Source organism: Schistocerca nitens, chromosome 7 (assembly GCF_023898315.1).
Source record: "Schistocerca nitens isolate TAMUIC-IGC-003100 chromosome 7, iqSchNite1.1, whole genome shotgun sequence".
NCBI lineage: Eukaryota > Metazoa > Arthropoda > Insecta > Orthoptera > Acrididae > Schistocerca > Schistocerca nitens.
In genome coordinates, this window is record NC_064620.1 from 189730230 (window position 1) to 189757242 (window position 27013).

General features: G+C 41.7%; 1 protein-coding gene across 1 annotated transcript in view; it reads left to right on the plus strand.

The window, feature by feature from the left end:
• Positions 1-27013, plus strand: part of LOC126194890 (mitochondrial basic amino acids transporter-like) — a 268011-nt gene that overhangs the window by 60044 nt on the left and 180954 nt on the right. The window contains exon 2 of the mRNA XM_049933239.1: positions 2258-2409. Coding sequence (XP_049789196.1) covers positions 2376-2409 — 34 coding nt within the window. The 5' untranslated portion in view covers positions 2258-2375. The remainder of the gene's footprint in view (positions 1-2257; positions 2410-27013) is intronic.

Sequence of the window (27013 nt, forward strand, 5' to 3'; positions counted from 1 at the left end):
TTCCTGGAAACGAGAAATACAAGGTGAACCAGAACTCCACCGACAAACTTTCAGGGGTAGTAGTATGTATAAAAAAAGTCTAGTAAACATGGGCTCTAAAATGCATACGTTAAGAACTATGAGCAGTTCATCTTCGCTACTGGAAGACACGGCTATTCTACTGAAAGCTCTTTGCCTTTCATATTTTGAGAGGTGAAGTTATGGACGAAAACATGGAAAAATGTCCAGTAAACATGGGCGCTAAAGTGCATACCTCGAAAGCTACTGTGAAAGACATTTCTTCCACTGAGTAAGTTCTCATAGTTCTTAAGGTATGCCTTCTAGAGCCAATGTTCCTGAATAATTTTTTCCTTGTTTTGGTCCATACTACCTCCTACCAGAATATGGAAAGCAAAGATCTTGCAATAAAAGAGGTGTATCACAGTAGTGCTGACGAAGAAGTGCGCTAAGCATTTTAGTGCATACTTTTACTAGATTTTTTTACTTGTTTTCGTCTGTGCTACTAACTCTGAAAATTCTGGTTCATCCTGTATGTCAACATCAGATATAAATTTATGCGCTTTGAGATATTTTCTCAGAAAAAAAAAATCTCATTTGCTTGGAGTTATGAGAGAGGCGTTGTGCATCACAGAAGGGTTTACTGTTGAAAAACCAAGAGCGTAGGTTCCAGGAAGAGTCGGGCAATACATTGCGGATTCTGACATACGTCTGCGAAATGACCACAACGAGAAAATCCGAGACATTAGAGCTCATACGGTTTTTTATTACAGGTCCCTTGTTCCCACGCGCCCTTCGTGAACTGAACTGGGAAAGGGGGAGCGAGAAAGAGAGGAAGTGTTATCTGAAATTTGGATATTTGTGGTAAGGACTAGAGGACCAAACTGCTGAGGTCATGGATGTGTGTGATGCTCTTAGGTTAGTTAGGTTTAAGTAGTTCTAAGTTCTAGGGGACTGATGACCACAACAGGTAAGTCACATAGTGTTCAGAGCCATTTGAACCATTTCATCGGTCCCGACCAAACCGCTGAGGTCATTGGTCCCAGGGCTTACACATTAATTAATCTAACTTAACGTAACTTACGCTAAAGACAACACACGCACCCATGCCCGAGGGAGGACGGAGGGAGCCACGCGAACGCCTTAGACCCCGCGGCTACTCCGCGCGGCGAAGTGGTATCTGAAACACATAAAGTGGATTGCTGTGTACATGTAGTTGTGGTGTATGCTTATATGGAAGTGAAAGGTGAACTATAAACAATATATAAGACAAGTTCTCAAAATGTATTACAGGTGAGTGGATATTATTGAGGAGGAACTGTTTTAATGTAGGGAAAATCGTTATTAACTTGACTAAAAGAATGGATAGATCGATAGGGACACTTGAGCATTCGAGAAAAGTTAAACTGGTAACTTAGAGTAGTGTGGAAGCTGGAAACTACAAAGGGAGATCAAGGACTGAATAAATAGATACAAACAATTGTAGGGCGCAGTAGCCAATACATCTAGTAGCCATATATATCTATATTCCGCAAGCTACCTTCCGGTGTGTGTCGGAGGATGCTTTAGATACTACTATCTGATTCCCCTTTCCTGTTCCATGGCGCTTGTGAAGAACAATTGTCACTTAACCTCCGTATTAGCTCTAATTTCTCGGATTTTCTCTTTTTGGTTATTTCACGAGACGTATATGGGAGGAAGCAATATATTGCTCTTGTTCGAACGTCCTGTCTTGGAATTACAGTAATGAACATCTCCGTGATACGCAACGCTTCTCCTATAGCCTCAGCAGCTGGAGTTTCTTGAGCATCTCTGTTAACACTCTTTCGCCGACTAAACGATCCCGTGACGAAACGCGCCGCTCTTCGCTGGGTGGTGTCTATCTCTTCTATTAATTCTACATGGTAAGAGTCGCAGACTGATGAGCAATACTCAAGACTCGGTCGGACAACTGGTTTATAAGCCACTTCTTTGGTGGATCTATATTTCCGTAAGAGTCTTCCTATGAATTTTACCCTGGCATCTGCTTGCCCTGCAGATCTCCAGGGATTTGTCACCAGTAGTGTAATCCTACACTAGTGGATTTCTTCGTCTATAGATGGAAAGACTTGACCTAAGATGGAAAGGGCAGCGACATCACACCAGCCTTCGGACTGACACTAACAACAGTCACACACTCAACTACAGACAACAACATGGCCTAGTTTAGAGTTACGTTTGCCTACTATGGATGTTGCATGACTGTCCTCCTTTGCCACAGGCTGGTAGCCGCTGCCTCGGAGCCTCGCGAAGCCAGACCGCGCTTCTTGGCCGCCAAGCGATATTCAGAGGAGACGCCCTGGTGATCTGAACCCGACTGAACCACCACCTGCGACATCATGGCGCTCGACTTCGTCGCTGGCTGCCTCGGCGGTAAGTACTTGGCTGCTCTCGCGCTTGTAGCCCCTTCCAGATATAAATAAATGTTATTATTACACCATCGAGACAATAACATACGAGGGTAAGTGAATAAGTATCTACAATTTCGTTCTAACTACATTTAGGTTGGTATTACGGATTAGTGCGCTCCCTAGTCATTATATGGCAGCCTTATCGTCGCTTGGGGCAGGTTTCAACAGTGTCTTATCAGTTCGATTTGCGCTCCTGCGAAGTAAATGTAGCTGCAACACTCACCGCTTGCAACAGTGAAGAACAGCGTTCCGTAACCAGTTTTTTTGTGGTGTGAGATGAAGTCCATAAAAATCTTTCAGCCCAATACAGTGGCAATGCGCTACCTCGGCGAAGTGTTTATCAGCAGATTGAACAGTTCATAATCTGTCCGCAGCTAGTGGACTGTCGTGGTAATAAAAGGGAAATGTTTCTGAAGCGAATTAATGCTGGAGGTGAAATATGGGGACCCACCACTTTGAACCAGAGAGTAAACTCTAGAGCACGGATTGGAAACACTTCTCAGCTCCAACCAAAAAGGAATTCAACACTCAGTCGTCACAGCTTTACTGGGCAGCATAAGGGCCAACTGGAACATCGCCTGGGAAACAGCGCAACAGTAAACAGTCAACAGTGATATGCTTTGCAATATGTTGAAACCTACAATTTGAAACAAACGTCGAGGACTGCTGTCAAGCAGTGTTCTTTCTTTGCGGCCGGCCGTAGTGGCCGTGCGGTTAAAGGCGCTGCAGTCTGGAACCGCAAGACCGCTACGGTCGCAGGTTCGAATCCTGCCTCGGGCATGGATGTTTGTGATGTCCTTAGGTTAGTTAGGTTTAACTAGTTCTAAGTTCTAGGGGACTAATGACCTCAGCAGTTGAGTCCCATAGTGCTCAGAGCCATTTGAACCATCTTTCTTTGCGTGACAATGTGCGTCCAATATCGCCGCCCATACTGCTCACATTATTCAGATTACGCATTTCAAGGTGTTGTAGCGTCTTGCACACAGTCCTGATCTCGCCCTCTTTAATTTGCATTTGGGTGGTCCACTCAAAGTGGTTGTAGAGGCCATCGATTCGTTTCTGATAAAGAATTGAAGGTAACTGTCCGTTTGTGCGCTTTTACTCAACCGAATTTTCTTTTTCTAGTGGTGGCGGAAAGATTGTTCAACGATGGACCAAGCACATTGAAAAGCACGGTAACTATGTTGAGAAATGAGATCTCTTGGAGATTTACACTTTAGTTGCAACAAACTGGAAAAAAAGATGTTATACAGATACTTTTTGATTTGTTCTCGTTTCCAAAACAGACTGAGAATCAAGTCAAATATAAATGAATTAGACTGGGAAAATACAACACATATAGTAAATTTTTATCTCCACATCACGTGTATCCAGACCGGCACAACCTCTGAGGCACGTGGTTGGCATGAACATCATCCTCTGAGCAGGGTGTTGGGCACAGAAGGCAGTGAAGCACGTGACTTCTGATATGACATCGCAGTCCTTGATATTCAGACCATATTAAATCATAGTTAAAACTCGAGCTTTCGAAGATCAACACTATCTACTTCATCAGGAGATGACTATGATAGTCGAAGTAGACAGGATATAAAATGTAGACTGGCAATGGCAAGGATAGCGTTTCTGAAGAAGAGAAATTCGTTAACATCGGGTATAGATTTTAGTGTGAGGAAGTCGTTTCTGAAAGTATTTGTATGGAGTGTAGCCATGTATGGAAGTGAAACATGGACGATAAATAGTTTGGACAAGAAGAGAATAGAAGCTTTCGAAATGTGGTGCTATAGAAGAATGCTGAAAATTAGATGGGTAGATCACATAACTAATGAGGAGGTATTGAATAGAATTGGGGAGAAGAGGAGTTTGTGGCACAACTTGACAAGAAGAAGGGACCGCTTGGTAGGACATGTTCTGAGGCATCAAAGGATCACAAATTTAGCATTGGAGGGCAGCGTGGAGGGTAAAAATCGTAGAGGGAGACCAAGAGATGAATACACTAAGCAGATTCAGAAGGATGTAGGTTGCAGTAAGTACTGGGAGATGATGAAGCTTGCACAGGATAGAGTAGCATGGAGAGCTGCATCAAACTAGTCTCAGGACTGAAGACAACAACAACAACAAAATTTTGTTGAAATTAATGGACGGCAATGCAACGATAGTAGCTTAACAGCAGTTTGTGATTGAAAGTTGGGCAGGAGATAGTGGAGTGCTATAGGGTATTCTAGCAGGAATGATACTGTAAATTAACAAAAAGACTACTAATAACATAAAGGTACAGAGAAATCTCCACTATTAAAAGAATAATGTAAATACTATAGAAAGAGTAACTAAAAATTAATGATTTATTGAGGGCAGCAATTAGTTCTTTCTAAGCACAAAATATCTAAGTATATGATTAAATAAGTTAATTAACAATTGGAAAATGAAAAAATATAAAACAGATTGAAGTTTTGAAAAATAATAACGAGTCACAAGTATAGTGGAATGGTATAGATAACTGAAAATTTTATGAGAATTTGAGTAAAAACACATTTATTTCCGAAACTGATTGTTCCCTGCGAGAACATCCAAATTCTTCGAAATCTCAGAAGAATGGGTTACATAATATTTCTGGCTTTACACCCATCATATACAGTTACAAGAACCTTTTCTTAGAGCAGTTGAGAAGGCATCAGCGGGAATAGGACATAATTATGAGAGGTATCGATGACCGACGGTTTACTCTATACGTACATCGTGAGAAAGGTCGCCTAAATTGTGGTCTTTTTTCCGTGATCGGCTGCTGTGTTCAAAATTAGTGCACCAAAATAATAAACTTGTGTTATTAACATTAGATAAACTAAACAGTGAATTTGCTTGCATTTCATAAAAAAGCATCTCACAATAGCAGGCTATCATTCCATTATTTCAAAAGTGTTACTTACCAGCAGAATCAAAACAGTTGCTAAACAAAAATGCAAACGAAGAACTTCGGAGATCGTCGGATCGCGCCTACCTCGAATGGTGGGCGATGTGGTTAGGTTGCAAGGTCATAGCTCGGTCGGCAGTCTCGGTGGACAGCCATGTTGTGAGCTGCGGTCGGTATCGGTTAAGAACTTAATTAGCAATCTGAATGCGTCGTAAAAATGCCCACTTCGCATGGTTACAAATAAAACAAACTCTACACCTATACATACTACAAATACGAGTATGCAGTGATGGAAGATCATTACACTCACGCCTTTTACCAGAATATACGCAAGCAGCCCCTAAGAGCAACCCATACTGATAATTCTGTATCCCATGATGTAGTCTTGCATTGTGAAACTCCAGAGTTTCCGGACTGGTGCTAAGTTCAACAACTGTCAGTCCATTCTTCGATCTCCGTCCTCAGCGTACAGCTCCAGTACAGTTCTGTGTAACAATACAAAATGCCTCAAATTAAATTCCTCAAGCGTAAACAAATTTTAAATAAACATTAAATAAACAATAACAAAATTTTAAAGAAACATTTCAATACATTTACAGATAAATAATACATAATTTTTGTTTTGATTTTGGCTGTTTATAAACAATGCCACTGTTTACATCCTAACACGAGAATGGTTTAACTTCGTTTTTGTTTTGATCACAGCTGTATCCACTGTTCGCATACAGCTAGCACATTGCCCTTCGACTCTTAAGAGCTTGGTGCTTGCTCGCACCGTCTGTTATCATTGACGCGCTTCGGTAATGACTCACGCCGCTACCCAGCTTCTCCTTCTATGCTCTTGAAACCTTATATGCAGAGGCTTACAACTGCGATTCACAGGTACATTGAGAGAACATTTTAGAATTTTGCTTTAAGCATAAGGCACAAACACTCCTTTACCAAAACATTGCTTCATTCTACCATATGAAGTATCATTCTTTCTATACTTGTGTGTCACTTCCTACAAACTGTACCAGGGGAACTGCATTCATCTAATAACTGTGTATATTCTTCTGGCTTTCATATACGAGCATTATGTGACTTCGTAATATTTAGGGGCTGATAATCTTATTCTTAGCTAGACCTTTATTGTACATTTCTTTCACATTTAAAACCAGTGTGTGTCATTACTCTCTATACTTCATATTACGTGGACTGCTTTTTAAACCGTATTTACTAAGTTCACGACTTTCATGAGATTTCCGTATCAGTATTGTGTCTTGTGTAGACAATATGTCTACTGCCTTGTAATTCATAAAATAGTTGGCGGAAACCATTTCGCCCATAAATACTACTTAATGGCCGACTTACACTTCGCCTTTTGCCTTTTGCCCTCACTCTTCATAAATGATTGGCCGACTTTCCTATCACCTAATAATCATGTTTCTCCTTTCTCTACCTATGTAACTAATTGGCCGACTTTTCTGTCATTTAATAATCATAATGCTCCATCCACCAAAAACCTTTTTTGAAGGACTATTCCTACCCTATCAGCATTATAATTCATTGCAGTGGAAACCATTTAGCTGTTTCAGTTCATATTAAAGAGTAACGATATGTCTATTTTGACGCAAACTGTACATAATCTCAAGACAATATTTAGTTATTTCCTGTATTTTTGTCACCACGGTTTCTTCTATTGTACATTCACTTACCTTGTCCTCTTCTTCCGCAGACTTCAGCTCATTTTTATGCATTATTTCATCTGTGTTATATACGAGGGTTCGAATTTAAATAGTAGCAACTATTTATTCACAACCGATGCAAAAGAATTACATATTTGCATCTGTTAATGTCCTTCAAAGTAGTCACCAGCGTTGTGTCGAACCCTTTGCCAGCGATGTTGAAAGCGTAGTATACCGTTAGCAGAGCCTATTCTGTTGATGGGGCGAATGGAACGGTCCAAAGTTATAGTAATTCTCGTCTTGACTGTGATGGTGTTATCCTAACGCATTAAGTTGCTCCACGGCTGACCGTCAATGCACAGTATTACTGATCGTTTTAGGAGCATCACCTGAGACCAGCTTTGAAAGAAGCGGCGACACTTTCTGCGCAATCCACCCATCATTTTGCTCGACAATGCGCGGGCACATAATCGCAAGCTGTGGCTGCTTTGTTCGGTCGATGGGACTGGGAAGTACTGTACTATCCACCATACTGCCCGGATTTAAATCCTTGTGACTGATTTGAATCTGAAGATGAAGGAACCACGTCGTGGCATTCGCCTCGAACTGTTCCAGAGATTCGACAGGCAGTAGACCTCTCCATTCGCACTATCAACAGAACAGGCTCTGCTAACGGTATACTACGCCTTCCACATCGCTGGCAACGGGCTCTACACAACGCTGGTTACTACTGTGAAGGACAGTAACAGGAAAAACAAGTAACTCTTTTGTATCGGTTGTGAATAAATAGTTGCCACTATTTAAGTTCCAATCCTCGTATAACAGCCCTCGTCTTGTTTTCCTATTCTTAAAAAATGATCAAACATAAGGTCTGTTTATCATTGTTGTAAATATTTAAAAACTGTTCCACTACATACTTTGTAATATGTTTTTTACGTGCTTAATATGATACTGGTGTCTTGATGTGACTGTATACTGTATTCTCTTGCTAGTGTATCTACAATCCTATACTTTGTATATTCTGGCCTGTCCACATATATTACGTCCAATTGCTGTTTTTCACCCGTGGTATGCAGATGTTTATTCTGCTGGGTTACTTTGTTTTTATCGCATTCAGTGTAAGGACATTTTATCATCTTAACCATGATAGTGAAGAATTTTAAAGAAGACAGATATAGTTCTGATTGGAAGAAGAGGGAAGAACTAACGGCAGGAAAATAAAATGAAGTATACTGCGGGTTAATGGGGCATGGTAATCGCCAATTACCTAGCAATAAAAAGAATGTTATTACCCCCTGAGGTTAAGTAGTTATAACATTTTTTGATATCCACAGTGTTGTAGACTACTTTGAATGTCCCGTTTTAATGTCGGCTACCTCCATTACACTGGGGTGAGCTATACTAATGATTCTGTGCAATCCTTCTTATATCTGTACATCTAATAGAATTTTTTGAGCTTTGAGTTAATTTTGCAAGACATATCTTGGCCTCTCCTTTTTTTAACCTCTTGTTGTATTAGTTCTTTCTGTTAGCTGCTTTTTATTTGAGCCTAGCTATCTTCCCCCATGAACCATGGACCTTGCCGTTGGTGGGAAGGCTTGCGTGCCTCAACGATACAGACAGCCGAACCGTAGGTGCGACCACAACGGAGGGGTATCTGTTGAGAGGCCAGACAAATGTGTGGTTCCTGAAGAGGGGCAGCAACCTCTTCAGTTGTTGCAAGGGCAACAGTCTGCATGATTGTAACATTAACCAAAACGGCCTTGCTGTTGTGGTACTGCGAACGGTTGAAAGCAAGGGGAAACTACAGCCGTAATTTTTCCCGAGGGCATGCAGCTTTACTGTTTGGTTAAATGATAATGGCGTCCTCTTTGGTAAAATATTCCGGAGGTAAAATAGTCCGCCATTCGGATCTCCGGGCGGGACTACTCGAGAGGACGTCGTTATCAGGAGAAAGAAAACTGGCACTCTACGCATCGGAGCGTGGAATGTCAGATCCCTTAATCGGGCAGGTAGGTTAGAAAATTTAAAAAGGGAAATGGATAGGTTAAAGTTAGATATAGTGTGTGTTGTGTCGATTCCCTAAGGTCTCGACACAATGAGTGGCTAGGTGCACGCGAAACTAACGCAGACGGGCGTAAATTCTGAAACAGGAGACTGGATGAAAACTATAAAGAAAAGAAGAGAGATTTTAATATACTTAACTTTAATGTAGTCTTGTTCTTGTTGAAATACATCTCTTGCATAGTAGTAAGCAATTAGCAATGATACACATGGCGCCTTGCTAGGTAGTAGCGATGGACTAGCTGAAGGCTATTTAATCTGTCTCTCGGCAAATGAGAGAATGACTTGATACGTCAGGTCGCAAGCTATGTCGTCCGTACAACTGGGCGAGGTCAAGTCCGTGTCTTGTGACCTGCCCTGTGGTGGCGCTACGTTTGCGAATACACAGTGGCGACACGCGGGTCCGACATGTACTACAGGACCGCGGCCGATTTAAGTTACCACCTAGCAAGTGTGGTGTCTAGCGGTGACACCACAGTGTGAATTAGTGAAGTTCGGTGGCAGGAGGAACAAGACTTTTGGTCAGATGAGTACAGGGTTATAAACACAAAATCAAATAGGGGTAATGCAGAAGTAGGTTTAATAATGAATAAAAAAAAAGGAGTGCGGGTAAGCTACTACAAACAGCATAGTGAACGTATTATAGTGGCCAAGATAGACACGAAGCCATGCCTACTACAGTAGTACAAGTTTATATATCAACTAGCTCTGCAGATGACGAAGAAATTGAAGAAATGTATGATGAGATAAAAGAAATTATTCAGGTAGTGACGGGAGACGAAAATTTAATAGACATGGGTGACTGGAATTCGAGAGTAGGAAAAGGGAGAGAAGGAAACATAGTAGGTGAATATGGATTGGGGCTAAGAAATGAAAGAGGAAGCCGTCTGTTAGAATTTTGCACAGAGCATAACTTAATCACAGCTAACACTTGGTTCAGGAATCATGAAAGAAGGTTGTATACATGGAAGAATCCTGGAGATACTAAAAGGTATCAGAGATATTATATACTGGTAAGACAGAGATTTAGGAACAAGGTCTTAAATTGTAGGACATTTCCAGGGGCAGATGAGGACTCTGACCACAATCTATTGGCTATGAACTGTAGATTAAAACTGAAGAAATTGCAAAAAGGTGGGAATTTAAGGAGATGGGACCTGGATAAACTGACTCAACCAGAGGTTGTACAGAGTTTCAGGGAGAGCATAAGGGAACAATTGACAGGAATGGGGGAAAGAAATACAGTAGAAGAAGAATGGGTAGCTCTGAGGGATGAAGTAGTGAAGGCAGCAGACGATCAAGTAGGTAAAAAGACGAGGGCTAATAGAAATCCTTGGGTAACAGAAGAAATATTGAATTTAATTGATGAAAGGAGAAAATATAAAAATGCAGTAAATGAAGCAGGCCAAAGGGAATACAAACGTCTCAAAAATGAGATCGACAGGACGTGCAAAATGTCTAAGCAGGGATGGCCAGAGGACAAATGTAAGGATGTAGAGGCTTATCTCACTAGGGGTAAGATAGATACAGCCTACAGGAAAATTAAAGAGACCTTTGGAGAAAAGAGAACCATTTGTATGAATATCAAGAGCTGAGATGGAAACCCAGTTCTAAGCAAATAGGGGAAAGCAGAAAGGTGGAAGTAGTATATAGAGGGTCTATACAAGGGCGATGTACTTGAGGACAATATTATGGAAAGGGAAGAGGATGTAGATGAAGATGAAATGGGAGATACGATACTGCGTGAAGAGTTTGACAGAGCACTGAAAGACCTGAGTCGAAACAAGACCCCGGGAGTAGACAACATTCCATTAGAACTACTGACGGCCTTGGGAGAGCCAGTCCTAACAAAACTCTACCATCTGGTGAGCAAGATGTAGGAGACAGGCGAAATACCCTCAGACTTCAAGAAGAATATAATAATTCCTATCCCAAAGAAAGCAGGTGTTGACAGATGTGAAAATTACCGAACTATCAGTTTAATAAGTCACAGCTGCGAAATACTAACACGAATTCTTTACAGAAGAGTGGAAAAACTGGTAGAAGCGGACCTCGGGGAAGATCAGTTCGGATTCCGTAGAAATATTGGGACACGTGAGGCAATACTGACACTACGACTTATCTTAGAAGAAAGATTAAGGAAAGGCAAACCTACGTTTCTAGCATTTGTAGACTTAGAGAAAGCTTTTGACAATGTTGACTGGAATACTCTCTTTCAAATTCTAAAGGTGGCAGGGGTAAAATACAGAGATCGAAAGGTTATTTACAATTTGTACAGAAACCAGAATGCAGTTATAAGAGTCGAGGGACATGAAAGGGAAGCAGTGGTTGGGAAGGGAGTGAGACAGGCTTGTAGCATCTCCCCGATGTTATTCAATCTTTAAATTGAGCAAGCAATAAAGGAAATAAAAGAAAAATTTGGAGTAGGTATTAAAATCCAGGGAGAAGAAGTAAAAACTTTGAGGTTCGCCGATGACATTGTAAATCTGTCAGAGACAGCAAAGGACTTGGAAGAGCAGTTGAGCGGTATGGGCAGTGTCTTGTAAGGAGGATATAAGATGAACATCAACAAAAGCAAAACGAGGATAATGGAATGTAGTCGAATTAAGTCGGGTGATGCTGAGGGAATTATATTAGGAAATGAGACACTTAAAGTAGTAAAGAAGTTTTGCTATTTAGGGACTAAAATAACTGATGGTCGAAGTAGAGAGGATATAAAATGTAGACTGGCAATGGCAAGGAAAGCGTTTCTGAAGAAGAGAATTTTGTTAACATCGAATATAGATTTAAGCGTCAGGAAGTCATTTCTGAAAGTATTTGTATAGAGTGTAGCCATGTATGGAAGTGAAACATGGACGATAAATAGTTTGGACAAGAAGAGAATAGAAGCTTTCGAAATGTGGTGCTACAGAAGAATGCTGAAGATAAGGTGGGTAGATCACGTTGAAACGTCCCCTTTGAAGAATTATACATGACTGTCCTTAAACTGATACACAATATTTTTTTAGCGCAACGCAATCTGACTTTCAAAAATCCCTACAAAAAAATGGCCCTGACTAACATTAACCTATGCGTTTCACAAATCGCTTACCTCACAAAAATCTTGGTTACTGGAACTACTGCAATACAGCAAGCGCCACTACTGCCAGCTAAATAAAAGATTCAAACTATGGAAGGCAATAACTACTGATAGGGATAGTTAGCAAATGGAAGATATTAATAGAGAACAAACAATGCATTTACCTTAATATCATATATATATATATATATATAGCAGTTCATGACAAATTTCAGAACTCCGCCATCTCTCTCCCCACATCCACCACTGCTGGCGGCTCACCTCCAACTGCGCAACGCTACGCGCTGTTCACATCCAGCTGCCGCTGCCCAACACTACAATGGCAGACAACAATGCAAACTAGCCACAGACTGCACACAGCACAGCCAGTGATTTTCATACAGAGCGCTACGTGGCGTTACCAATGAGAAAACCTAAACAGCCTACTTACAACGTAACTAATGTGGAGGTATTGAATAGGATTGGGGAGAAGAGAAGTTTGTGGCACAACTTGACTAGAAGAAGGGATCGGTTGGTAGGACATGTTTTGAGGCATCAAGGGATCACAAATTTAGCATTGGAGGGCAGCGTGGAGGGTAAAAATCGTAGAGGGAGACCAAGAGATGAATACACTAAGCAGATTCAGAAGGATGTAGGTTGCAGTAGGTATTGGGAGATGAAAGAGCTTGCACAGGATAGATTAGCATGGAGAGCTGCATCAAACCAGTCTCAGGACTGCAGACCACGACAACATGACTAAATACCTCTTTTTATGAACTGAAATATCTCTCTATGGGAAACTTACTATACATTCAGTTATACTAGGTACCTTTCCGCTGTTAACAGTTAATGTGGTTGTATTTCCGTTGCAGAATGCGGCAATTCATTAATAATTCTCTCTAATTCTTTCATGTAATTAACCCACTCGTGATGTTTTCTAGAGCAGTATGCATTAAAGAGCTTATTTAGTTCTCTCATAACTTTCAGTTATATCGGATTGAGGATGGTATTTAGATATGTATATATGTTTTTTATCAGGGTTCCTCAACATATTTTCCATCAGCCTGATGTAAATTGCGGTCCATTGTCACTGGTGATCCTATCTAGTGTACCTACCATCATTACATAGTCATTATTTGATACTGACTCACCTGTAGCCTTTCTCAGTGCATACAGTTTTACATGTTTTGAGAACATGCCCATTACAACGAACAGATACTTGTACCCTTCTTGTGATGTGGGAAGGGGACCGTAGAGGTCAATACATACCTTTTTCAGTATTTTTGTTGGGATCATGCTGTGCATTTCGGCTTTGCTGCTACACTTTTAAGCTGTTGTTTTCTGACACACCTCACAGGATTTTAAAATAGCAACTTTCCTTAATTTTGTCCGCAAAATTGAGCACACACATGAGAAATGAATGAACCACACAAGCCTCTCAATATCATGTTCTGGTCACTAGACATTCCACCGCTATTTTCATGGGTCTATTACACATTTATGTATGGCACCGTACTTCCTTACCTTGTCATTAACTTTCCTTCTCCAGTCAGCTTTTATCATTTTAATGATGTCATCAGGTTTTAATGGGTCTCACATTTTTTAATATGCTCTTTATTTTTTCTTCTTTGTTTTACTTGTATTAGGTATAACATAAATACTTCTTTCTGCCCTGAATCAGTAAAGCCTACTTTATCTGTAACCGAGTATCTTCTCTCCCCTTTGTTAGTACTCGAGTGGCAAAGGCAATTGATTTTCTTTCCATTGCATCTGTTTTCTATGAATTGCCAGATATGAGCTCACAACCCGTATTCTGAGCTGTACTGTCAATGTGGCAAAACAATACTATTACATAATTCATCTTTTCTTTTCGAAATTCTTGTTCACGTTCCTGGGTCCAGACCCAAGTGGCATTCTCCTTCGTTAATTGGAGTAGGGCTTTCGTGTTAAGTGCTTAATTACTCGCAAATTTGCGATAGAATCCAGTTAAAATGAAGAAGGGTTTCATCTGCTTATTTTGTTCTGGAAGAGTTTCTAGTAACTGAACATGATGGCTGTAAAGCCAAAAGTATTACAGGAGGTCAAAAGCAATGAACAAGATCTTGTTGTCCAGCTTACTAAGTGATTTCTCTTGTGGTGTAGTCGCCATGTTGCTACAATAAAAAAAGTAGTATGTGAAAAATCCAAGCGAATATATGTGAATTAATTGGTGGGATACTGGGAAAATGCAGTCAATCTGCGAACGACGCAAATCTTCATGTTTTCACGGTGCATTGACTGATCCATTAGTTTTCGGACACTAAGAAGTTCCGTTTCCTCGAGATTTTCTCTACTCGGGGGAGTGTTTTGTGTTGTCCTTGCGTCCGTATTGTCATAACTGACATTCCGCTACTGAGATTGCTGTATGGGCACTCCCGAAAGCCCCTTCCCTTCAACTATGTGAAGAAACAGAGTTTATGCAGCTGCACGTCCAAAGAGAAGATTGCTTATGAAATACCCATCAGACATATCTTAGAATTTTGCTCAAGAGTGTGAGACCTATATCAAATAGGACTAACATGGGGTATTGAATGTAGACAAAGTAGGGCAGTGTGATGGACACATGGTTTCTTTGACGCTTGGAAGGGCGCCTCAGAAATGGTGAAGAAATTGAACTGACAGACACTGGAAAATATACGTCAACTATTCCGCGAAATACTACTTACAAAGTTCCTAGAACCAGAATTGATGAATCTAGGATTATACTAAGGACACCTTTCGTATCGCTATAGGACCCTAGAAAACAAGATTAGGCTATTTTCAGTGAGCACAGAGGCGTCCATGCGCGAATAGAAAAAGAAGAAAATCTAAAGTATGGTACAATGGCAAGTACCCTCTGCCATGTGCTTCACAATGGTTTTGCAAGAATGGATGTAGAAGTAGAATCATGTAATTACTAGCTTGGCTAACAGGAGCTAACGACTAATAATAAGAAAGGAACATTGTTTTAGGTATAAAATCAAGTAAAGTGTTAAGAAAGACAAGCAATAAAAAGGTAACTGTAATAAGTTTTCTACACTTTTAACAGCCTCTTGGTATTTTTGTATTTTATTGGCAACACTAGCGAATGGGACCGCACATGGCTGGTAGCACTGTGGTAGTAAGAGTAATGCTTTCATATAATGCTGTTCAGAAGACAAAACCGCTTAGGACGCAAAACATGAAATTTAAGCAGTTGAAATATTCTGGTGCTACTTGAATTTCTGCATCGCAGTAGGCAGCCTATTTCGCCTCCATACGGCGGAGCCAGCCCTGTATTTTCTTCCAAAGATTCCGCGTAAGTTAAATGCATTTACATCCGCTATGGGCGATGTATTTTGAAGTGAAAAGGCTGGAAAGCATTAAAACCAATCACCATTCTGGCAATCGAAGAAAATAAACAGGAACAACTGCCGGACAAAAGCTACTGCACCATCCCTCGATAGACAACCTTGTCAACAACCGCACGGAATTCTCAGTCTATTTTGTTATAACTTTCTTTGCGGAGTGTGCCAGCTTTACGCGCCTATCAGTGACCTGGCCTGTCTTTGACTGTGGCTCTCAAATATTTGTTCGCCAGCGGTCGAACAATAGCGTAGAGATACGCTATATTTTCCACAGTTCTCGGAAACGACTTTTGAACCCCGCCAGCGAACGGATTGCAAAGCCATAATGTGGGCTGTTCGCTAAACAATACTAGGACAATACGAACAGTTTAATGCGTAACACGCCACACAGTCGTTGAACAGATTCCATCTGTAAACAACAGGGTGGTTGTGAGACCTTAACTTTTCCCGGCGAATCGAATATTCAAATAACTTACAGGTTTGCTGCCGGGTGACGTCGTCTAACACCGCCGACATTTCGACAGGAGCACACCCTGCCATTCTCAAGGCACAAATACAAGGAACGAAAAATGTACAAGCAAATTTAATACCTCGGTTCATAGAGGAGAAACAAGGAAGACACCACACACAGGACAAGTGTCAACACAACCAAAGATAACCAACATCAGAAATATCGATGGTTACTATTAATCAACAGGTGAGGTAGCGCTAATTCTGTCCCTCTGTTTTTTGATGAGAGACAGAGCCGGATTCCAAGCAGCATTTAAACAAAATTCACCATCTCTCTTAATAAGGTTGCTTGATAGTCTGATTTCAACAGCTTCCTTAATAACACTATCCCAATAAAATGATAGTTAAATGGACACCCTAGCTGCAAACAGGCGTTGATGTACTTCATTGGGGACATGTCGAAAAAGTTGCCGCGACCGCGACTCGAACCCGGGATCTCCTGCTTACATGGCAGACGCTCTATCCATCTGAGCCACCGCGGGCACAGAGGATAGTGCGTCTGCAGGGACTTATCCCATGCACGCTCCCCGTGAGATCCACATTCCCAACATGTCCACACCACTACATTCGTAGTGCGCCTAATAGATGTTTGCCCATCATACTCATTACTCGTGGCAGATTAATCTACCAAGTCCCGTACGAGTTCGGGCATAGCGTGTGCGTTCGCACAAGAAGGTCAATGGCCGGGAAGCCATATTTTAACTATATATGACGGTAGTATCTGTTCCCGAAAGAACAGTTACCGTGGAATGACCATGCAGCTTTACTAGAAATGAAATGATAATTAAATGGACACCCTAGCTGCAAACAGGCGTTGATGTACTTCATTGGGGACATGTGCCCGCGGTGGCTCAGCTGGATAGAGCGTGTGCCATGTAAGCAGGAGATCTCGGGTTCGAGTCCCGGTCGCGGCACACATTTTCAACATGTCCCCAATGAAGTACATCAACGCCTGTTTGCAGCTAGGGTGTCCATTTAATTATCATTTCATTTCTAGTAAAGCTGCATGGTCATCCACGGTAACTGTTCTTTCGGGAACAGATACTACCGTCATATATACTATCCCAATAGCTTGACGTGCAAGCCAGAATCTCCGTGTTGTTATATTCCTTAGGATGACCGGTGTCAAGACAATGTTCTGCAATAGCGGATTTGCTCGGCTGTTGTAAGCGTGTGTAACGCATATGTTCAATACACCGGTCTTCCACGGTCCTGATTGTCTGACCAATATATGACATGCCACAACTGCAAGGAATACGATAGACCCCAGCCTTACGCAAACCAAGATCATCTTTTACGGACGCCAACAGGGCCTTAATCTTAGAAGGTGGTCGAAAAACATATTTCACATCATATTTCCGCAAATTACGGCCAACCCTGTTGGAAATGCTTCCTGCGTAAGGCAAAATGGCCTAGACTTAGGTGTACTTCGTTGTTATCGTCACTCATCCGTTGCACAGAAGGCTGATGGCTAACGCACGTTTGATCTGCCTCTCACTATAACCATTCTGACGAAAGGTGACTTCGAGATGTGCTAGCTCAGCTGCCAAACTTTCAGGGTCTGAGATAACGTGGGCCCTGTGAACCAAGGTGCGAAGTACTCCTTCACGCTGAGCTGGATGGTGACAACTATCAGCTCGCAGATACAAGTCAGTGTGGGTGGGCTTTCTATAAACAGAATGTCCTTTTGACCAACACATCAAGGAAGGGAAGGCATCCATTCTTTTCCACCTCCATAGTGAACTGAATATTCGGGTGGATTGAATTCAGATGTTCCAAAAACCGGTTTAAATTCTCACTACCATGAGGCCACACAACAAAAGTATCGTCTACATATCTGAAAAAACACGCAGGTTTCAAGGTCGCTGACTCCAATGCACGTTCCTCAAAGTCCTCCATAAACAAATTGGCCACAATAGGTGACAACGGGCTTCCCATTGCAACTCCATCAGTCTGTTGCACTACGAACAGACAGCGAAACTTTGTAGCTATTCTGATGCTTTTATGCAGATCCGATTTACGCTGAAAAAGAATACTTCCAATTTTTGCCACCAGGTACAAATCTGGCGCTGTGAATGCAAGTATAATGAATTAGGTACGAGACATGGGCAGGAAAGGTCAAACAAGTGAGAAAGGCATAATGTTGATTTTATTTTTAAGCACCGCTTTCACAGCTGGATCAGCATGAGCACTGGAGACGTAGATGAGATGCTGCATACATAAAACGGCGTGTCAACAGTTGCTCGCAGCGGTTACAGTGGAATCTGAGCAACTTCGTCCTGTATACTGGCCTTCAGATCAAGTAGATCTGAAAACCTCTGGAGCTAACACTTTCGTGAAAGGTTGTATTAAGCGGATGTTTCACTGGACGAGCGACATGAAATGTTGCCCCTTTGTTGCATGGAAACAATGGTTCTCACGTAGTTGCGCTCTTCCAAAGTGCACTGAGGTCTCGATAACGTGCAGACGTCACAGTACACCTGACACCCTCTCTTGGGGGAGAAAGGTGCTTATGAATTCACGCCACACAGTCACTTATGACGAGTGCAGTGGCTCTTCATGCACGCGGTTTAACAGTTCTCCAACTTCAGAAGTTCTGTAAATTCACTGCACCGTGTATTGTAATATGTGCCTCGCCACTCCATACAATATTGCATGGCCACATATCATAAAGTTTGATTCGTGCCAGAAACCGAAGAGCGGATCATGAGGTTTCGATTGCTGCACCATCTGGTTCTTGTACGAATACCAGCGTAAAATACATCGTCAAACTTTCCGTACTGTTGCCCATGGCATGGACAACGCTCATAACACTGCAGGAGTAGCAGCACTACGAGAGGCACGTTAGGCATGGTCAGTTACAGTAACAGCAACGTTGTCCATAGCTTCCACCGTGATAGGACGCCTTCCTCTTCCACGTGCCACTCCAAGCTCACCCGTGTTTTCGAATTTCATAATCATCTTCTTTAAATCATTTAATGACATCCTGTCTCTCCTAAGATATTTCTATTGGCGATACACTCTCAATGCAGCACTGTAATTGCTGCCGTTCACATCAAAAAGTTTCGCTATTAGCGCACGATCTCTCTTCTCGACAGTCATACTTTTCACCCACGTTATGGCTTGTTAAATGACATCGTGGATTTCATACCGTCAGACAAACAGTGTACACTATACAGCATCAAGATTTGCACCTGGTGGCCAAAACTGGAAGTATTTTTTTTTTCCAGCGTAAATCGATTCCGCGTTAACGCGTTACCATAGCTACTAAGTTTCGCTGCCATCGATAACTACACCACAAAGGACCTCCATGGGTAGCTGCCCTTTAATTAAAACAAACCGCTACTATCTATAGTACGGGTGGCGAGAGATGATGCCTAACAGCTGGCAGCACTGTTGCTAGCTTACAACAGCGAAGCACAAACGGCTACACACGAAAACCGGGAAAACAATAGTCTGTACAGACCTGCGACAACACTGTGGCTTTGCCGAAATAGCATTACGTGGCTGGTTGAGTTAGACGTGCGAAGCAGTCGCACCAAGCACACTGCAATTGTCAGTGATCTTCTATCGACGATCCTGTCGTAGTTTCTTTGTTACTGCAAGAACGCCATAACGGTTCACGAGCCTATACCAGTAACCGCCACCACCTTTCCAGAATTCTTTAATGAATCGAGCTCCCATGCATGAAAACAGCTTCAAACGTCTGATTACTTTACAAATGAATTAATGTATTAAGTATTTGACGTTGAAAATGTAAAATATTTATGGTTGGAAGTGCAAAGCTCTGACTATGCTGGTTTTATTAGTAACGAATTATTTACTTTTGGAAAACGCAACACTTACGACCGATACTATTGTCCAGAAGTGGATGACCTCATTACTGAAGACTGGCGTCTTACGATGGCAGCCGTTACCTCACAGATCGGACTGAGCGTCGGAACTGCAAAGGATATTCATTGCTCTCTGTACACTTGTGCCATTCTTTCATGAATTTCCGTTCCCTGTGCACCTTCGCTGAAGGAGACTCTTCTTTTGAAGAGTCCATTCCTCTGTTTACAGCACTATTGGTTGCAATGGACAGTCGACGCGTGTGCGTGCTAACTCTGTCGTCACGTGGGTGTGCATCTTTTCCCTCTACCGGCGAGTTTGGGACCACACCTTCTTCCGTAGGCTATGGTATTACGATCCCTTGAATGGTTTTCATTATACAACCTGTAGATCGTTTCTTTTTGAAAAGAAGCAGTAAGCTGAAGCGTAATGTCCATTACTGAAGTTTTCCTGAATGAACAGCGATAATGTAGTAAGCGTTCCAGATCGTGCTATTCGTCCTCCCTTGAATCGCTTGTGCCAAACTTAACCCTTTCAACGGACATGGAGTGCTCTTCATAAACGTGGACCACTTACTGATGAACTACCGTTTCCCGCACTCCTTCTGCTGTCAGAAAAGCACTACACCCTTTTGCTCTCCTTTTGAAGCCTCCATTCCTCTGTTTTCAGAAAGACTAAGTGCTCTGGACTGTCGCCACAGGCACATTCTCACTTGTCACGTGGGTGTGCACTCATGTCCCTCTAGCGTAAGATTATACCGATCAATATGTAGTCTACATTGTGACAGCATTTTAAATTTTTAAATTCGGTCAGTGTTTATACCGGATGTTTCAAAATGAATAACAGGGTTTTAAAGCTTTGTAGCATTTAACACATTCAAGTTACAATTATAAATAATGCATCAAATAAAAGAGCAACTGAAACAATTTTGCCCGCATCTCGTGGTCGTGCGGTAGCGTTCTCGCTTCCCACGCCCGGGTTCCCGGGTTCGATTCCCGGCGGGGTCAGGGATTTTCTCTGCCTCGTAATGGCTGGGTGTTGTGTGCTGTCCTTAGGTTAGTTAGGTTTAAGTAGTTCTAAGTTCTAGGGGACTTATGACCACAGCAGTTGAGTCCCATAGTGCTCAGAGCCATTTGAACCATTTTTTTGAAACAATTTTTCTCACAAGTGTTCGGGATGAGCATCATTCGTTACACGACACACATCGATTCGATAGGCGAGTTCTTCTCAAACCTTGATCAGTGTTTCTGGAGTAATCGTTGCAACAAGTCCTTCAATCCTACTTCTTAAGTCCTGTAGATCAGCTGGTAGGGGAAGGACATACACATGATCCTTTACGAAGCGCAAAGGTAAAAATCGCATGGCATCAGATTGGTTGAAAGTGGAGGCCATTCGAAAAAAACTCTGTCATTCGGCCGCTTGCGGTCAATCCTGCGGTTGGGAACACCATCGTTTAAACAGTCGCGTACTGAGTTATGCCAGTGAGGCGACGCACCATCTTGCTGCCAAATCAGGTTGTGTGGTTCAGCTTCTTCCAATGGTTCTAGCGCATCAAGATAAGAAACACCAGCTACAGTAGCTTCGTCGAGAAAGAAAGACCCATACACTTTCGACCGCGATTTGGCAAAAAAAAAAAAAAAAACTTTGGGGATTCTCGTTGCAACTGTACCGTCTCGTGGGGATTTTCTGACCCCCAGATGTGCGCATTACATGCGTTCACATTTCCACTTAGGTAAAATGTCGATTCATCACGATCTAGAAAATCATCATCATGTACAAAAGTTACCGTGTTACAAAAGGTGCTCACATTGAAAACTTGTAAGAAAACCGAGTTCCTATTTATTATTTATAATTGTAAGCCGAATGTGATAAACCCTGCAAAGCCTTAAACCCCTATATTCATTTTGAAACACACGGTATTTAATACTGAAAATGAAATTTTTATTGCTCCTGAAGGCCATTAGATAGGCAATCTGCAACTGAGATCGGGTGACCGTTTTAGCCATTTAACAATACATATTAATCAGAAATTAATTCCACGTAGTCTAAACCCACACTGAGAACTGCAACGGAATAAAGGTGGTCGTTGGAATGATATACACTGAAGAGCGAAAGAAACTGGTACAGCTGCCTATATCGTGTAGGGCCCTCGCGAGCACGCAGAAGTGCCACAACGCGACATGAAATGTACCCGACTTATGTCTGAAGTAGTACTAGAGGGAACTGACATCATGAATCTTGCAGGGCTGTCCATAAGCCCGTAAGAGTATGAGGGGGTTACAATGCATCCCACGAATGCTCAGTAATTTTCATGTATGGGGAGTTTGGTGGCCAGCGGAAGTGTTTAAACTCGGAAGAGTGTTCCAGGAGCCACTCTGTAGCAATTCTGGACGTGTAGGGTGTCATTGTCCTGCTGGAATTGCCCAAATCCGTCGGAATGGACAATGGACATGAATGGGTGTAGGTAATCAGACATGATGCTTACGTACCTGTCACCTGGCAGAGTAGTATACATACGTATCAGAGGTCCCATATCAAGCCAACTGCTCACGCTCCACACCATTACAGAGCCTCCACCAGCTCGAACAGTCCCCTGCTGACGTGTAGGGTCCATGGATTAATGAGGTTGTCCCCATACCCATGCACGTACATCCACTACAATTTGAAACGAGATTCGTCCGACCAGGCAACATGTCTCCAGTCATCAACAGTCCAATGTCGGTGTCGATGGGCCCAGGCGAGGCGTAAAGCTTTATGCCGTGCAGTCATCAAGGGTACACGAGTGGGACTTCGGCTCCGAAAGCCCATATCGGTGATGTTTCGTTGAATGGTTCGCACGCTGACACTTGTTGATGGCCCAGCATTGAAATCTGCAGCAATTTGCGAAAGGGTTGCACTTCTGTCACGTTGAACGATTATCCTCAGTCGACGTTGGTTCCGTTCTTGCAGGATCTTTTCCCGGCCGCAGCGATATCGGAGATTTGATGTTTTATCGGATTCCTGGTGTTCACGGTACACTCGTGAAATGGTCGTACGGGAAAATCCCCACTTCATCGCTACCTCGGAGATGCTGTATCCCATCGCTCGTGTTCCGACTCTAGCACCACGTTCAAACTCACTTAAGTCATGATAACTTTTCATTGAAGGAGCAGCAACCGAACTAACAACTGCGCTAGACACTTGTCTTACATAGGCAGTGCCAACCGCAGCGCCGTATTCCGCCTGTTTGCGTACTGTCTCTGTAGTTGAATACGCATGCCTATAGCAGTTTCTTTGGCGCTTCAGAGTAAAACCGTCTGCATCATGTGGCATATTCTAATATAATATCTATCAACTACGAGTACTAAAATGATTCACAAAATTAATCCGAAGTGTTCGTTGGTTGTGTGATAGAATTCTCATTTTAAACTCCCTGTGAAGAGGAATAACCCACTTCGAAGTACCACTATACAAAATCTTGATCATATCTGTGCGCAAACAGAAGTCACTGCAGTGTTCAAAACATGACCATCACTTTCGAATTACTCTTTAAACTAAAATTATTTAGGTAAATTAATGTCCAATGCTGTTTATCAAGCAGAAGTTTCATTCCACAGACAATATACTACACCAAGGATGCTGGAGCCTGTGGAGATAACGCCTGCTGAAAGTACAGCAAGCTCTCAATTAATATTACAGATCGTAAGTCACATTTGTCTGACGCCACGCAGATATGCACCGTCAGGGAAAACCGAACCAAACATATGCTTGGCATTTGACGAAAAAGTAGCACACACGCATATACATTTCAACTAAAATATATTTCAAATAATTGCAAATATGGTCTTAAATATTCATTTCTGGAACATCTAGGTATTACAGATTTAAATTTTACCGTAATTTGATCAGATGTCAGAAAGTTGCCATAAAGGATACTGAGAAAACCTCAGGCTAGATAGACGCCAGCTCTTCTATAACAACCTAATGTGTTTGAAACAAACGAAAAAAATATAATTGCGATCAGTGCAGAAGATATTATCACAATTACTATAAGGCGAATTCAGGATTCCCATTCGGTAAAGATGTGCTGAAAAATATTCGTGAATTAAACACATCCGGATTAATATTGGTTTCCATGAAATATTTTTGTCGTGAAACCAAGTTTTAGGTGGAAAAGATCTTTGTATCAATGCATTTCACTTGCCCTTACTAAATATAAATAAATCCCAAAATTCTTTCCAATAGGATTTGATCCACATATTAAGATCTGATTGAAGAATTCGTGACTGGTATAAAATTCATGATGTAACTGCTGACGTCACTTACTTATCTGCCTGCTCGTCCTGAGAGAGAAAAGATCCAAATGAAAGAAGAGATGGTTCCTTTGTTATCGCTTTGTGTCACTATAATAATTTTGGCAATATGTATGTTCGTTTCATAATCCATTTTGGACTTTCAGTCTGATAGAACTGGTACGTTGCGATGTCCTTTCTTTTACCAAACATTAGTGCTTCTTTTACGGCTTTTGCTTCTGAGGTGAAGATAGAAGAGAGAGCTGGGAGGATAAATTGTTTGTACTGCGATATTCGTGGGCGTAAAAATGCACAGCCAACTGATCCATTGGGTCCTATTTTGGACCAATCTATAAATATGAATAATGACTTAGATGAAAGTTCAAAGATCCAATGATCATAACTACCTGTTTCCAAGAAAGTTACAATGTTGTTTAATTGGCAGTTGAAATGGAATTGAAATGCAATACCGACATCATTTTTGTTGATATGACATTGAATCTCATGAATAGTGTCTGCTGTTAATAACATTAAAAGGGCCATGTAGGAGCTGATTTGAATTACATTGCTGACGTGATCCATTGACTGCACTTGATGAACGAGTCCGTGTAAAATATGGCCTAAGTCTTATATCTTCCTCAGAAGAAACGCATTCGATAACTGTTGTTTTCTGATCGAGAGACGCTTTTCCACTGCTTCAGCTAACAATGCATTTGTCGGTGTAGATCGCATTCCTGGAGTACATATTCTGAGACAATGACATTGAAAACTATCAGACAGAGCTTATTCTGATCTCTTGCCGTATAGAAAGTTTCCACAGTCTAGTCCTGATCTTATCAGAGATCTCTATAATATCAGTAGATGCGAAGAAATCAGAAGATACGAAGTAGCGGCGACTGACTTCATAACGTTTTAGACTGTTCTATTTCATTTGTAATATATTCAGTGTTGTTAAACCAAGTGAAATGACTCTCTAAAATCATGCCCAAAAATTTCACGGATTGTTTGACTGGGAATTATCTATTATCCAGTTGCTTGATACCATATTAAATTCGTTGTTTCGTAAAGTGTACAACAGAGGATCTGTTTTCTTGTACTGAAAGACCGTGTTCATCAAGCCATCGGATTAATGTTGTGACAGCTTCATCTACTAAATACTCCACTGCAGGTAAAGTTTTGTCTACAACATTGTGCGTATGTCATCAGCATACTGAAGAACCTTGACTGATGGAGAAAAAAACTGTTTCTGGATCTTAAATATAGCTTGTGTAAACCGAAATACTTAAAATAGCACCATGCGGAAAGCCTTTTCGTATAATTCCTGAACTATGTAGTGGATTATTATGTGGAACAAATATTTTATTGTTCGTTTAAGAATGATTTGATTCCTGACACATACCTGGAAGAACTACTCACGATTAATAATTTTTTTAGGTAGATCTGGTGTAAATACATGAGTCATATGCTCCTGAAATATCTGCAAACAGAGCTGGGAGGAATTAGATTCATATTAACAACGAACGTCAGTCAAATGAGTCCACATTGGTTTTACCTAACAGTCAGTACCATCCTCAACGTGCAGCAAAGTTTCCTTCTATATTTAACTTCAATGAACTTACCTTTTGGGCAGTGATTGTAATAATATGTAGTCCGACTAACAGGTTATCCGTATGATCGTATGACTACGGACGACAAATGAAGCTCGTCCAAATGGTTCAAATGGCTCTGAGAACTATGGGACTCAACATCTGAGGTCATCAGTCCCCTAGAACTTATTACTACTTAAACCTAACTAACCTAAGGACATCACACACATCCATCCCCAAGGCAGGATTCGAACCTGCGACCGTAGCGGTCGCGCGGTTCCAGACTGTAGCGCCTAGAACCGCTCGGCCACCCTGGCCGGCGAAGCTCGTCCACTGCAGTCGGGCATATCTAGCACACGGCCGGTCGCCACTCCGTCGGGAGGCAATTGAACTGAAGACACATGCTGAGGTTGTTTCCATAACTTGGAGCAACGCAAAATAATTTGAGCAAGTGTCTTTCTAAGACTCGACAAGTGACAGAATGTACGTTTGGAGTAACGAGTACGCCTGATAATGTTGGCATTATACTCGAATGAATATGATTGTTACACAACTACGTAATTGAAACGGAGGGGCAAGAACCAGCAACTGCATTCAAATGGTTCAAATGGCACTGAGCACTATGGGACTTAACATCTGAGGTCATCAGTCCCCTAGAACTTAGAACTACTTAAACCTAACTAACCTAAAGACTAACTACTCAAGAGGACGTCGTTATCAGGAGACAGAAAACTGGCATTCTACGGATCGGAGCGTGGAATGTCAGATCCCTTAATCGGGCAGGTAGGTTAGAAAATTTAAAAAGGGAAATGGATAGGTTAAAGTTAGATATAGTGGGAATTAGTGAAGTTCGGTGGCAGGAGGAACAAGACTTCTGGTCAGGTGAATACAGGGTTATAAATACAAAATCAAATAGGGGTAATGCAGGAGTAGGTTTAATAATGAATAAAAAAATAGGAGTGCGGGTTAGCTACTACAAACAGCATAGTGAACGCATTATTGTGGCCAAGATAGACACAAAGCCCATGCCTACTACAGTAGTACAAGTTTATATGCCAACTAGCTCTGCAGACAATGAAGAAATTGATGAAATGTATGATGAGATAAAAGAAATTATTCAGGTAGTGAAGGGAGATGAAAATTTAATAGTCATGGGTGACTGGAATTCGTCAGTAGGAAAAGGGAGAGAAGGAAACATAGTAGGTGAATATGGATTGGGGGGAAGAAATGAAAGAGGAAGCCGCCTTGTAGAATTTTGCACAGAGCATAACTTAATCATAGCTAACACTTGGTTCAAGAATCATAAAAG